At 40.7% G+C, this 13,774-nt stretch overlaps 1 protein-coding gene across 1 annotated transcript; it reads left to right on the top strand.

Annotated features, from left to right (window-relative positions):
• The first annotated feature begins 366 nt into the window (after nt 1–366).
• On the top strand, nt 367–12,492 carry AGR2 (anterior gradient 2). Its single transcript, XM_006880266.1, has 8 exons — nt 367–503; nt 2,429–2,574; nt 3,251–3,314; nt 3,432–3,484; nt 5,120–5,193; nt 8,559–8,622; nt 10,976–11,059; nt 12,443–12,492. The coding sequence occupies exons 2-8, from the start codon at nt 2,436–2,438 to the stop codon at nt 12,490–12,492; spliced, it is 528 nt and encodes a 175-aa protein (XP_006880328.1). The 5' UTR covers nt 367–503; nt 2,429–2,435.
• The last annotated feature ends 1,282 nt before the right edge of the window (nt 12,493–13,774 follow it).

The following is a 13,774-nucleotide window of genomic DNA, read 5'->3' as shown; positions in this document are numbered from 1 at the left end:
GAGGTATTGCCAGTTACATCACTGTAGGGGTTAGAACTGTGAATCATCACTGAGTGTTTGAAACTAAAGAAAGGCAACCTTCCTCAAGGGGCAGGGGAAAAAAAAATTCTACAAACCACAAACTCCATCCAATCAGGTAAAGACAGATCAGCCTTTAGACAAATCAAATGTCTTCATTTAAAGCTTACCTGGATTTGGCATTCTGCCCATCTTTTTCAAATCTCTTTACAATACACTTTCACAAACACTTGAAGCATACATACTGAAAAGTATATCTTTGGCCATACGATTTCTAAAACAGAGACCTCTTTAGCCCTAGGAGGACAGACCATTTGGGAAGAAGAAGGTTAATTTCCTAGGTAGCCACAGGTAAATACAGGATTAGTGGGTGGGATTGAGGTGTGCTCTGGAGCATAAATAGAGGTGCAAGCTGCGCTTGGCACAGTCTGAAGCTTGGACTGCATCCTGGCTGGCTCGTACAACACAGGTGGGTGGGGAGCCAGGTAAGGCTTCTGATGATAGATGTGGAAAGGCACCTGCTAGAATGAGCTTTGGCCTGTGACTGTTAAGCAAAGTTGCAGGCAATTTAACAGGCAAAGAGTACGAGAGTCCCAAGGGCAATGAAGTGGAATGTGGAGAGGGCATAAGAGAATTTACATCAAGTTTTTCCCGGTCTTTGCACGGAGTAAAGGGTTGAACTGACAATGTGTTATCTTCCTGCGCTGGTTCAAAGTAATTGTTTTTCCTTTAGAAAATGAGGTTTAAGGGTGGGCTAGTCTAGGAAAGTGGTAACCCACCAGGGATTTTCTTCATTACTATCAAATACTCTGCTTCTCATTTGCCGGCTAAGGCCAAGCCCATGGTTTTCTCAGCTGAGAAACCACTGTTTACTGGGTTGTTCGCTTAAAATGTCCTACTGCTAATCGGAAAACAATTCTTTCCATATCTGAGGTCAAGATATTCTTGTTGGTTCTTTGATCTTTAAATGCCCAGGATAGTCTACTAGAGGAAAGTTGCTTTCCTAAAGCATTTAAGAAGAGGAGCACCAAAATCTACTGCATGTTCACTCCTTGCCAAAGAGGGGAAGCCAGAGGCAGAGGGGCCAGCAAAAATGCTGGTTTCTTAGCAGGCGAGCCTCCAAATCATCAGTCTCTTCCATTGTTAATGCTGTTTTGAGAGGCTTTTATGCAGGAAGTTTGTAGAGCAGAGTCTAGTCCAAATATGAAAACGTGGCAGACAGAATCTCAGAAAGTTACCCCAGAGCAGGATGTTTGCAGATCAGGGGTTATATTGAGTTTCCTGGAGCAATCTTGCCATAAAATGAAGGCATTATATCAGTCATTCCAATTTGAAAACTGCTGAGTTACTGTAACAATCCTAATAGCCACTTGGACTGCAAGAATTGTCCGTGAACTAAGTAAAAGCCTTCACCGTGAATTTAATTCCTTTGCCCTCCCAACTGGATATAGATGCTGTTGTTATAAACCTAACATTAAAAAAAAAAAATCAAAGGTAGATAAATATAAATTCAAAGTAGCCATTTGCCAGTATGTATTTCTGATTCAATTAATAGCCCCAAAGTTGGCTTATTCTCACGGAGAAGTCCTCAGATTTTTTTAGACATTAAAAAGAAATCTTTGTGCTGTGGACTGCTGATCTGCAGTTCACCAGAGCTGTTTCTGAGGAATGTTGTTAGGTGCCATTCAGTCACTCTTTGCTCAAAGCAACGCCGTGTGACAGGGCGGAAGTACGACCCTGTACTGTGACAGTGTAGCTGTTTGTCTTGACAAAAGCAGGTCACCAGGTCTTTCCTCTGCGACGCTGCTGGGTAGATTCAGTCCGTGAATCTGTCAGCCACTGGGCATGTAAACATCGTGACAGAGGAGATTCCGTACAGGATTGTACTCTCTTAAGTGAAATATTTAAGCATGAATGTCTTTCTCCTTGAGTAGATGCCATGAAAACTGTGAGAGCCAGATGACTCTGTCTAGTTTCTGGGGCCTACAAGTGTTTCTGCCTCTGATAAGATACGGTCTAATCATTTTTCTGTCATTCATTTTAGGGAAAATGCATTTTTCTTTTCCTCCTTCGAAACAAGTCTAACTGTACTAAAGTTCTAGCTTTCACGAGTTTTACTATATATATTTAAATACATCTTTTTCTGCCTGTCAATCTGTATCTATATTGAGAAATCCATATCTATATAAATCTACATCTTCACACCTTTATCATATAGATCTATACAGAGGTGGATAGACTTATATATCACATATTCATGGAAAGATTCTGTTGCAAGTTCACTCTAATCACATGTGCTCAATCTCAGCAGTACCCCAATCCCTGTTGTATCCCACTGTTGTGATCCAGTCAGAAGACATTACTTCATTTTTGCTTTACTGACTTTTTACATACCTATTCTCTATATCAGATTTGCCATGGAGAAGTTATCTGTGTCCGCATTCCTGCTGCTCATAGCCCTGTCTTATTCTCTGGCCAAAGATACTACAGTCAAACCTGCAGCCAAGAAGGAAACAAAGGACCCTAAGCCCAAACTGCCCCAGACCCTCTCCAGAGGTAGGAACCCACTTCTTGTTGGATTCTAGTGACCATTTCACTGGGGAAGATGGCCTTATTCTTGTGTGATTGTTGTATTTTTATTGGAGCTCTGGTAGCCTAGATCGTTGTGCTCCTGATCAAAAACATCTGGCAATTTAAATCCACCTGCTGCTCCATGGGAGTAAATGGGCAGTCTTCTCCAATTAAGATTTACAGCCTCAAAAACTAAATGGAAGGCTGGCATGAGTCAGAATTGGTTCAAAACAGAGGGGAAGAGGGTGTAGTTTTATGGTGAAGAATGTTTATACTTACGTAGGCACCAGTTTATGGGAAAAGACAACAAGCTGAGAAAGGTAGAGGGTCAGAGAAAGAGGAAGACCCTCAAAAGATTGACACAGTGAGCGGAATAATGGGGTCAAGCATATCAGAAAGTGTGAGGATGGCACAGGGTAGGGCAAGGTTCAGATCTGTTCTTCATAGGGTAGCGGTGAGTCATAGCTGTCTCAACAGTGTTTAACTACAAATAAATGTACACACACACACACACACACACACACACACACACACACACACACACATCTACATTCTCCAGAGACTTCTCTTAATTACTATGGAGTGTGTATTTACCTGTCTTTACCATTGCTTTGGGATTAAGGTCAGAAGAACTTTAATTTGCTGGTTCTCTTGGTTCTAGGTTGGGGTGATCAACTCATATGGACCCAGACATATGAAGAAGCTCTATACAAATCGAAGACAAGGTAAAGATGAGAGTTGCCCAGAACTCTTGTGAAAGCTCTCAAGAGCACCATCTAGTGATATTTAGCTAAAATAAAATCGTACCCACTAAAATAATTCAATCTCTTTGTTTCTTAAAGCAACAAACCTCTGATGATTATCCATCACTTGGATGAATGCCCACACAGTCAAGGTAATTTCTTCAAAATGTGGCTTGCGTCTATGTTTTTCTTAGGTTTGAAGGCAAAGTTCAGATGACACATTTTAGTGTCTTTACCACTAAGTTCAGATAAAAAAAATATTTTATGTAGTAAAAATGTGTTTAATGTAACTTCACATATTTTATGGATTTTTCAGTAACCACTTGTAAGTTGTGTACTTTAAAGTTAAATATTCATCCATAACTTCTTTTTCTTGTGTGAGGGACCTCCAGGGGCATAGGGGGTTGTGCTGTTAATCCAAAGGCTGGGCCTTTATAGCTCTTTGAATCCATGAGCATCTCCTAAGGAGAAACATGGACAATAATCTTCTGTGTGGTTTATGACTCCAGAAATCCACTGGACGCTCAGCTATTAATCACTTCCAACCCTACAACAATGACCTTGATTTTCTTATTTCTTTAGTCTTCTTATATCCCATATCCAGTACATCAACAAATCCTGCTGGTTTTCCTACAAAATATATCCTAAATCTAGGTCCCATGAAGCTTCCTATACTTAGAAAGCTGTCATACTTGGTTAAATGGTCTGTCACTGCCTTGAAAATGATCTATAATAATTTTTGCACAAGGGGCTTGCATTTCCATTTTGCACTCAGCCGTGTATACTATGCAGCTGGTCTCATTCATACTCAATCACCGACCATTGCCTCTTCTACCCTAATCCAGGCTAACATCACATCTTAGAATATTGTAATTGTAGCCTAAGTGGTCTCTCTAAAGTCAGATTCTCCACAGAGAATCCTAATTGAGGTGCTTAAACAAAAATCAGATCCTATCTTTTGTGTGTTCAAGAGGTAATCACAGGTAAAATGAAATCCAAATTCCTGGCAGCTGACCATAAAGCTGTGCGTCATCTGACCATTGACAATCCTTCCATCCCTACTACTCTTTCCTAGTACTGATCCTCGAACATCCAAACTCTTTCCCCGCTCAGAGCTCCTGTTCTTGAAGTTTCTCTGCATAAATTGGCCTATGCCCAATTCTAGGAATGGATTATTTCCTCCTTAACATCACCTCCTCAAGGAAACTTTTCCTGACTTCCTCATAACTTCTAAATCTTCCACTTTTCTGTTGTTTTTTTTTTTTTAGTGCATATCTCCAACTTGAAATATTTATTTGATGTGGTTTATGGTCTGTCTCTCATAGAAACATTTCAGTTATACGAAGAAAATGTCTTTTTGTCACTGTTTTTCATTCTAACATGCATAGAACAGTGTATCTATTGTATACTGTTGTTGTTGTTGTTATTATTGACTACCATCGCGCATAACCCATAGTGACCCTATGAACAAAAGGCCTGAAACCTTTCTATAACTATCACCATTTCTCAAAGTTCAGAGTTTCCAGAGGCATGTTGTTTAGCAAGTGGATGCTACTCTTGCTTCCAACTCTACTGTATAGTGGCTACATGGCAATAAATACAGACTGGGGGGAAAATTGGTGAACAGTTGAATGAGTGAATGTAGAAAAGCAAAGGTTATCAACTAAGATATTATTCCATTAGTCATCTGCTGAAAGTCCAAAATAGAATATTGAATTAAAACATAACGGAAAACAATGTTTAACCAACAATGATGTGGCATTTTATGAGTCTTCATGTTATTGCAGCTTTAAAGAAAGTGTTTGCTGAAAGCAAAGAAATCCAGAAACTGGCAGAGCAGTTTGTCCTCCTCAACCTAGTGGTAAGTTTACTTTCCACAACCAACATTTCTCCGTATCTCATTATCTGAAACGGAGTATTCCATTCATCCACTCCTATGCATCTTATTGATACTGCATTAACTGGGATCTATTCCAAATAGCCCATCTCATAGATTAGAAAGAGATCTTTCATTTTCTTAATCTACCTTGCATGCCTATGTTTTTACTTAGCAATTAATTATTCTAGGTTGTCTGAAAAGCATTTTCCTGTGATCAGGATTTCCTATCACTATAATAATTGAAAGCTTTTTAATTTTGCAAATTACTATACATCCACAAAAGTCCTGTGTCCCTCTTATATCCCTAGCTGCTCTCAACTCATTCTAATTCCTGCTCGCCTCTCTTCAAAGAACAGTCAGCTCTCTGACTGTCCACATATAACTGACTTTCAAGCTTTCTTTCTTTGTAAATAGGTGTGGGTTTTTTTCCCCCTACTCAGTATAGAGTTTAGTCTCCTAAAACCAAGAAAACGTAATGCAACTAAACCTAACCTGGTGGCATAGTCTGTAGGGTATTGCACTATCAACTCAAAGGGCATGCTTATTTGGCGGCTCGAATCCAGCGGCAGCTCCGAGGGAGAGAGATGGGCAATAACTGCTACGAGTTGTTCCAGCGATGACGCTGTGTTTGAGTTTTGACCTAGCCTGATGTTGTTTGTCCTCTCTCCCTCCTTCCCTCCCAGTCCCTCTCCTCCTTTTCACAGGTTCTCCCCCACATCCCCTCCTCAGGTTCCTCTTCCTCTTTCCTCCCTTTAACATTAATGACTTAGTGAGTCAGTCCTTGATGTACTTCTCTTTTTTAAAATTTATATTGTCTGGACAGGTTTATGCATGCCCACCTTAAATCAGTCAAATATACACATCATTCTGACATCTTGCACAAACTATCACCATTTTCTCTGGTACCCAAACATGTTCCTAAGAGCTAGTAATTAGCTTCAGCTGTGCCAGGCTTTCCAAAGGGCCCTTCTTTTTCTAGTTCCTATCTCATTTCCAAGAGAAAGTGACCCTCTTCCATATTACTGCTCACCTACAATGTCCGGTCAAAAAGCCTTGTGCTTTTAATGGCCAAGTTTCCCTGCTCAAGGTCATTTTTTTGTAACTGCAGGCTACTATTTTAGCATGAGACATGTTCACTTTTATCTAGTCTACTGCAAGATTACTAAAAGCTTGTTCTAAAAGGAAAGTCCCATATGATACCCACGTGGCTGCCAGGTGAGTTACTGTAAAGGCAAAGCAGGGACCATTCTAGTTGTCTGGCATCCCTGTCAAGGCTCTCGTGTCTCTGGCATCCCTGTGACATAGCAGACAAGGCCTGTCGGATCTGGCATCCAGAGAAGCTCAGCAATCTCTTCTCTCTCTTCTTGACTTCATTCATCCCTGCACCTCAGTCCTTCAGAAGCACGAGGTCCTACCAGAAAGTTCCATGCATCCCCTCTCCCTACCTAATGGCATGTTCCTTCCCTGCCCAGATCAGCCTCTCCCATTCCACATCACTAGTCGCTATTGATTTTTCACTCCTCTTTACCCACTTCAGAAATTCCTACTGGAACCTGAAGATTGAGTCAAATAACCTGTTCCTGGTGCCCACTGTGACTGGATTTTCTGTATCAGAACATTCCACACACAAATCCTCAGTATTAGTTCTCCTGCCTGTATGTCCTAACTAGTATGTGCATTCATTTAAGAGAAGCATTTTATCTTGCTAACTAAATTTTTAAATGATAAATTGAAAAATAGATAAAAATTTCTCCAAAGAGAATCCTCTTTTGTCCATTAATCTGTAACACTCTTCTTTTCCCAAATACTATAAGCCAAAACCATTGCCATAAAGTCTATTCTGACACCTGATGACCCTACAGAACTGGTCTGCTTCATAGGATTCCCAAGGCTGCTTTTGTTGTTGTTGTTGTTGTTGTTGTTGCTGTTATTATTATGTGCCATCTAGTCGCTTGCGACTCATAGAGACCCTATGTACAACAGCCCTAAACTCTGCTCTGTCCTGTGCCAATCGCACGGTCTCTGATACACCCATCCCGATTACCCCAGTCACTGAATCAATCCACCTCGTAGAGGGCCTGCCCTTCCTCCGCTGTCTCTCCACCCTACCAAGCATGATGTCCCTCTCCAAGGACCTGCCCCTCCTTACAATATGTCTAAAGTATGTTAGATGGAACCTCAGAATCCTTGCCTCCAAGGAGTAGCCTGGTTTAACCCTTTCCAGGATGAATCTGTCTTTTTTCCTAGCAGTCCATGGTACCCTCAATACTCTTCTCCAGCACCACAGCTCAAAGGCATCAATTCTCCTATCCTCCTTAGTCATTTGTCCAACTCTCTGATGCATAACAAGTGATTGCAAAGACCAAGACCTGTATCAGATGCACCTTCATCTCCATAGTGACACCATTGCTCTTCAGTACTTTGGAGAGGTCCCTAACAGCAGACTTTCCCGTGGCAATACGTCTTTTAATTTCCTGGCTGCTGGTGTCAAGAGTGCTGACTGTGGAGCCAAGCAACTAAAGCGGTGAACAATCTCAATCTCTTCACCATCCATCCTGATGCTGCCAATTGGTCCAGTGGTGAGAATCTTTGTCTTCTTGACATTGAGCCTCACTCCATATTGGAGGCTGCAGTCCTTGACCCTCTGCAGCAAGCGCTTCAGGTCCTCCTCAGTTTCAGCAAGCAGGGTTGTGTCATCTGCATATTGTAGATTGTTGCTAGGTCTTCCACCCACCTTGACCCCACATTCCTCTTCATAGAGCCCAGCCTCCCAGATAATCTGTTCTGCATACAGGTTGAAAAGGTATGGAGACAGGATACATGCCTGGCATACACCCAAGGCTGTAATCATTATAAAAATTAACTGCCACATTTTTCTCACAGAGTAGCTGGTGGATTCAAACTACTGAACTTTTTGTTAGCAGCTGAGCTTTAAACATTGCCCCACTAGTTGTTGTTGTTGTGTACCGCTGGGTCAGAACCAACCCATAGTTGATCTTCCACTGAGTTTTCACATGCAGTAAACTGCATGGGGTGAGATTGTTCATCTTTCTTCAGCTGAATAGCTAGTGGATTTGAACCATGAATCTTTGCATAGGCAGCACAATTTCTTACTACACAACCACCAAAGTTCCTTGCAAATTCTCCAACTTGTTATCCTTACCACAACCATCCAACTCTATTTGCGTGAAACTTGTTCCTTCACCAATAGTAAAAACACTTTGAGGAAGTGACGTGTATCTCATGGGGTCTGGCCCACTACTGAATGCATTCTTCTGGATCAACAGTTTAAAAATAACTAAGGAGTAAACAAACTAAAAGCTGGTTTTGTTTGCTTTTAATCCCAGTATGAAACAACTGACAAGCACCTTTCCCCTGATGGCCAGTATGTACCCAGGATTATGTTTGTTGGTAAGTGAAAGCGGCAATGAAATGAGACACTTCCTGAAGATGCACAAGCCCTGTAGTATCCCTTCCTCTGTCCTCCTCGACTCTCACCTAAGCCAATGTCACTAGTAAGTTCTAACTAGGACAATAGTATTTCTTTACATTTTACAGCATAATTGTATTCTTTATTTATGGCCATGAATATTTCTCCCATCTGCTAATTCTAATTTTTCCATTTCTGCCACAAATACATCTAGGAAGAACCTCTTAACAATTCACTTTACCAAACACATCAGATTGCAAGAATTTTTTTTTAAACCAAGCAAACATCTCTGGTGGAATGTTTTCTTTAGAAAAGTTAGCACTATGGACTTGGGGCTGGGGAGAAATCAGAGGGGCCATGCTTCCTTCCATGGTGTTTCTTCTGCTGTAGAGCAGGTCATGCTTTTCTTTCTACCTCTAAGTAAGAGTTCAGTCCTCAACCATCACTGTCATCCTCTGATCCAGGCAAATTCCCACAATGTACAGTTGCAAACCCATCTTCTTTTATAAGTAGCACCTCCCTCACTTAGGCGTTTGCATTAGTTAACTAATTAACAGTCTACGGTCAAGCTCCATCATCTTCCCATCATGACCTCCTGGTAGCTATACTCTCAGAACATATTTATTGAATGGAAATTAATTTGCATTTGGTGAAAGTCATACTGACTTAAAGGCAAACACTAATTTCACCTATCACACAGCAGAGTTCACACTAGTCTAACAGGTCATCATTACGACATGTCAATTTTCATTAAATGTATAACAGGGGAAAGAAAAACAAGCGAAGTGGGGGCGGAAGAAGGATGAAGTAAAGCACTACTGTAATAGATTTCATTTTATCACGACTTAGAAGGTCTGCCAGTAGCCAAGCGGTGCTGGGTGGTTCCTGACTGGCAGCAGGCACATGCGTCAGAGTGGAACTTCGCCCCAGAGGGTTTTCAGTGGCCAGTGTAGACCTCCAGGCCTTCCTCCCAAGGTGCCTGCCTAGGAGGGGACCTCTGCCTACAACTTTTATTAGAAAGGCTTAGCAGCTGAGACCGTTAACCATTTTTACCACCCAGGTACTTTTGCCTTTTTTAAGAACATTTTTCCTTACATTAAGAGGGACTTGACTTGACCATACACCCCGTGCAAGAATTCTTCTTTACAGTATCCTTGTTAGAAACCATTTAAACTCATATTCCAGACTTTCTGTCCAAAGAATCAACTTTAAGACCTCTTGCTCTAACTCAGTGGCTCTCTGTTTAAAAATCGTGCTGCTTAAATAATGGGGAATCTCCTGTGGAGTCGGGGGCGAAGGGAGGAGTGTACTATTCTAGCATCTCCAGGTGATTCCAGGGTTCAACTATGAACCACTGGGGGGATGTTCCAAAGCCTTTTCTGTGCTGGTTCATTACAAAGGTCTTTGTATCCTCTGTATCAACAAAAAGTATGATTGGTCTTGAGGTCATAACGATTTGTTAAACAATGACTATTTGCTTATTGTAATGCCTACCTTCTGATCATCAGCCAGCCTTTTGAAACAAGGCCCTAAAGAGCTAGCCTTTGCATCCTGGAAGTGGGTCTCAGTTCCTCATTGTGTTTCCAAGACACACTTCTTAGGCTCTTTCAGTCAACCCTCTCAAAAGGAAAGCGTTTAGACTTTTCCACAATCTGATACCTCCTCTCTAAATGCATCTTAATTTTTTTTAAACTTCCCCTTTTGATAACTTAAAAACATAAGACATGGGAGAGGAAGGTTTTAAACTAGAGAACTATGTGAAATGTTACAGAATACTCTTCAGTTTCTAAATTTAAAATGCAACCAATTATCAACCAAGTAAAAAATACAAAGGGACACTACTGCATGATTATTTGATCCTTGCTATTTTAAATGTTTGCATTGTTTTACCCATTAAAAAGACAAACCAAAAAACCTTTTTGATTTCAAAACAAGCACTGGATGTGTGGCCTAGATCATCTAGGTTGCTCTTGGTAACACATTCCAATTAACAACAGAAGCATTTTAAGAGTTCAGAATAATCCTGTTGGGGAGAATGCCAAGATCTTCACAGATAACCCAAACCACTCCTCCAAATACATAATATTCTGCTGTCAGGTTGCTACAGATAGGAAAGCAGGGTCCGTGACCCCTTCCACAAATAGCACTGTGCATCTGCTGAATGTCCTTGGGCTGCTTTAGTTACTTGCTAAGGGGCAGGACCCCAGGGGAGAAGAAGGAATGGAGAACTGGACCAAGGAGACCCACAGTGTTTCCCCACCAGGACAAGGAAATGCAGGCTCTACCATGCATTAGGGGGCAGTTGGGAAACAAAGCAATCTGTTTCTTTTGCAGACCCATCTTTGACAGTCAGAGCTGACATCACTGGAAGATACTCAAATCGTCTCTATGCTTATGAGCCTTCAGATGTGGCCCTATGTAAGTTTACCCCCTTTGAACAGTTCTACAACTACAGAATATTCTACTAAACATTTCTACGGGATTTTGCCTTTGCTCTGTGCCATCAAATAGAAGTCAATTCAATGTATCCTGTAGAGGGTTTTCAGAGGCTGTTATGTTGCATCGAGGAGACTGCATATCTTTCTTCTGTGAAGCAGCTGACGGATTTGAAATGCAGTCCTTCGGGTTGGGAGTGCAACTCCTTACTCACTAGCCCAGCCCTTAAATACAAGAAAATCAGTTTGACCTGAAGTAGCCTATGTCCTTAGGCAAATCACACACTATATCTCAGTTATCATCTCAATTGAAGATGAATTATTTAGAAATCTTCTTAAGAGAATTCTATGACCTTGTTATAAACATTAGCTGGATTTTGTTGGGTTTTTTTTTTTTAAATCTTAGACACAGTAATATAAATTCATTCTACAAAAAAAATTGGCAGCAACAGTTGTAGTACTCTCTACTATTATTCCTTTTTCTCCCAAATAACAAAGGTGACATAATTTGGTTGTTTCGGTTTCATTCAAGTTGATTTCAACAGGAAAGGGTGATCCCTCACGTCCCCTGACACAGGCATACAAAACTCACTGACGTCCAGTCAGTTCAGTTCACAGAGATCCTATAAGCAAGAGTAGAACTGCCCCATTGGTTTCCAAGGATGCACATCTTTACAAAAGCCTGGTGACCCTGTTGGGTTTGAAATCAGATCTCTGATTTAGCACCCAAGGACTCAACAACTGGAGGGGGGGAAAAGTGGAGACTTACAGGCAAGCAAGGTACCAACATATGACATCTGAGTAGTCCTCCGAGGGAAAAAAAAGCCATCATCCTAAAAACACCAGGCTTAGTATTTATAACTTATGTTCTACCTACATCCAATATAGTTCTAGATAGCTGCAAACATGTAACAGGCATTTCTAAAAACATGACTTAAAATGTATTGGCCTAAAGGATTTGCTACCAACACAATATAAAAAGGGATGTAAAAGAGAAAGATCCTCAACAAGATAGAGACAGTGACTATGACAATGGGCTCAGGTCTATCAGAGATAGTGAGGACGGCACAGGAGAGAGCAGGATTCACATTCATTGTTCATACTGTTGCTATGAGTCACAGTCATCTCTATAGCACATGCAATAGTTATTCTGGGAGTGGGAAAGAAAATCTCAAATGAAATGAATATGTGTACAGGGCTTGGGTGCATTAAAAGCTATTCTTGCATTATTTTAGAGGGGAAAATAAGTTTATCAAGTCTATCCTAAGAGAAAAGCAGCACTTAATGAAATACTGAATTGAGTACTCACAGGGGATTTGAAATGACCACTGCTGGTATTCTGACTCTTTTGTTTTCCCCCTATTAGTACTTGACAACATGAAGAAAGCTCTAAAGTTGCTGAAGACTGAACTATAAAGAAAATGAAGAGATGTAAGCTCTCTACACGATATCAGGCCTTAAGATTCAGAAACCAGAGATTTTCAAAAGGCTCTGGAAAGCACAGAAGCACTGGTTAACATCTGACAATAGTTTAATGTTGTAACAGCTATTTTGTTGTTGGTTTGTTTTTGTTTTTAATTTGGTTTCAAATATACATGTATGAAAACAGTATCATATACTACCATAGTGAGTCAGAATTTTTTTTAAAATAAATCCTTCTGGAATGTTCAAACTAAAATGGTTTATTTTCTTTCTTTTCAACTTGGCCTCTCACCAAAAAACCTATTTCAAAAAACTATTAGACATTCACACGATGACATACTATGCAGCACACAGGAGCAATGATTTTGAAAATTACTACCTAACTTGGGAGGGACTGGAGAGTATTAAGCTAAGTGAACTAACTCAGTCTCATAAGGACAGATATTGTATAAAACCATTATTGTAGAATTAATATGAGGATCTGGGAGGGGCAGGAGCAAAGGGGTGAAGATGGGAGGGGGAGGGAGTTAATCATTGGGTAGAACAATTTGATGGGTGGAGGAAGAGCTAGGTGAAGCAAATGGGAAAGATCTGGTATGAAAATCAATGTATATTAACTTTGGAAATAAACCAGTATAAAAAATAATTTTAAAAACTAGACTTAATACAATGACAAAAACAAAACAAAACCCACCAACCAAAAAATCCCCAAACAAACAAACAAAAACACCAAAAACCTATTGGACACTAGGGAGCTCGGGTAGCCAATGGCAAGAAGCTGCACTGCAATCCTGAAGGCACATGGTTCGAGGCCACCAGCTGCTCTGCAGCAGAAGAATGGGCAATCTCCTCTTGTATGATTAACTGCCTCTGAAAACCTACACGAGGGTCAGCTATGAGTCTGTCGCTACTTTATGGTATACCACACACACACAACACTGGACAAACACAGGGTGCTCAACCAATACAGAAGAGACAACAAGTTCCATCAGTAAAGACTAAAGCCAGTTAAAGTTAACACCTCCTCACACTACAAGTTTTGAATGACTTTTTAGAGTATACAGAAGGATCAGATAGCACAGACTTTAATACAGGAATGTATCTAGAAAAGCATGCCATGAAAACCAAGTACGTACTTGGAGATAACCCTTCTCAACCCTGACCAGGAAGACTAACTGTGAGTTTTCAATTTTAGTCACATTTTGTCCAACAAAATATTTAATTCTTAGGGACAGCCTCTGGCTGGCAGCCCTCCACTTTAGTAGCTACTGATTAG

This window comes from Elephantulus edwardii, unplaced genomic scaffold (genome assembly GCF_000299155.1).
Source record: "Elephantulus edwardii isolate Elephantulus edwardi_28Jun2011 unplaced genomic scaffold, EleEdw1.0 scaffold00007, whole genome shotgun sequence".
Lineage (NCBI taxonomy): Eukaryota > Metazoa > Chordata > Mammalia > Macroscelidea > Macroscelididae > Elephantulus > Elephantulus edwardii.
The sequence above is the reverse complement of the archived record's forward strand: the minus strand, read 5'-3'. Positions and strand labels throughout refer to the sequence as shown.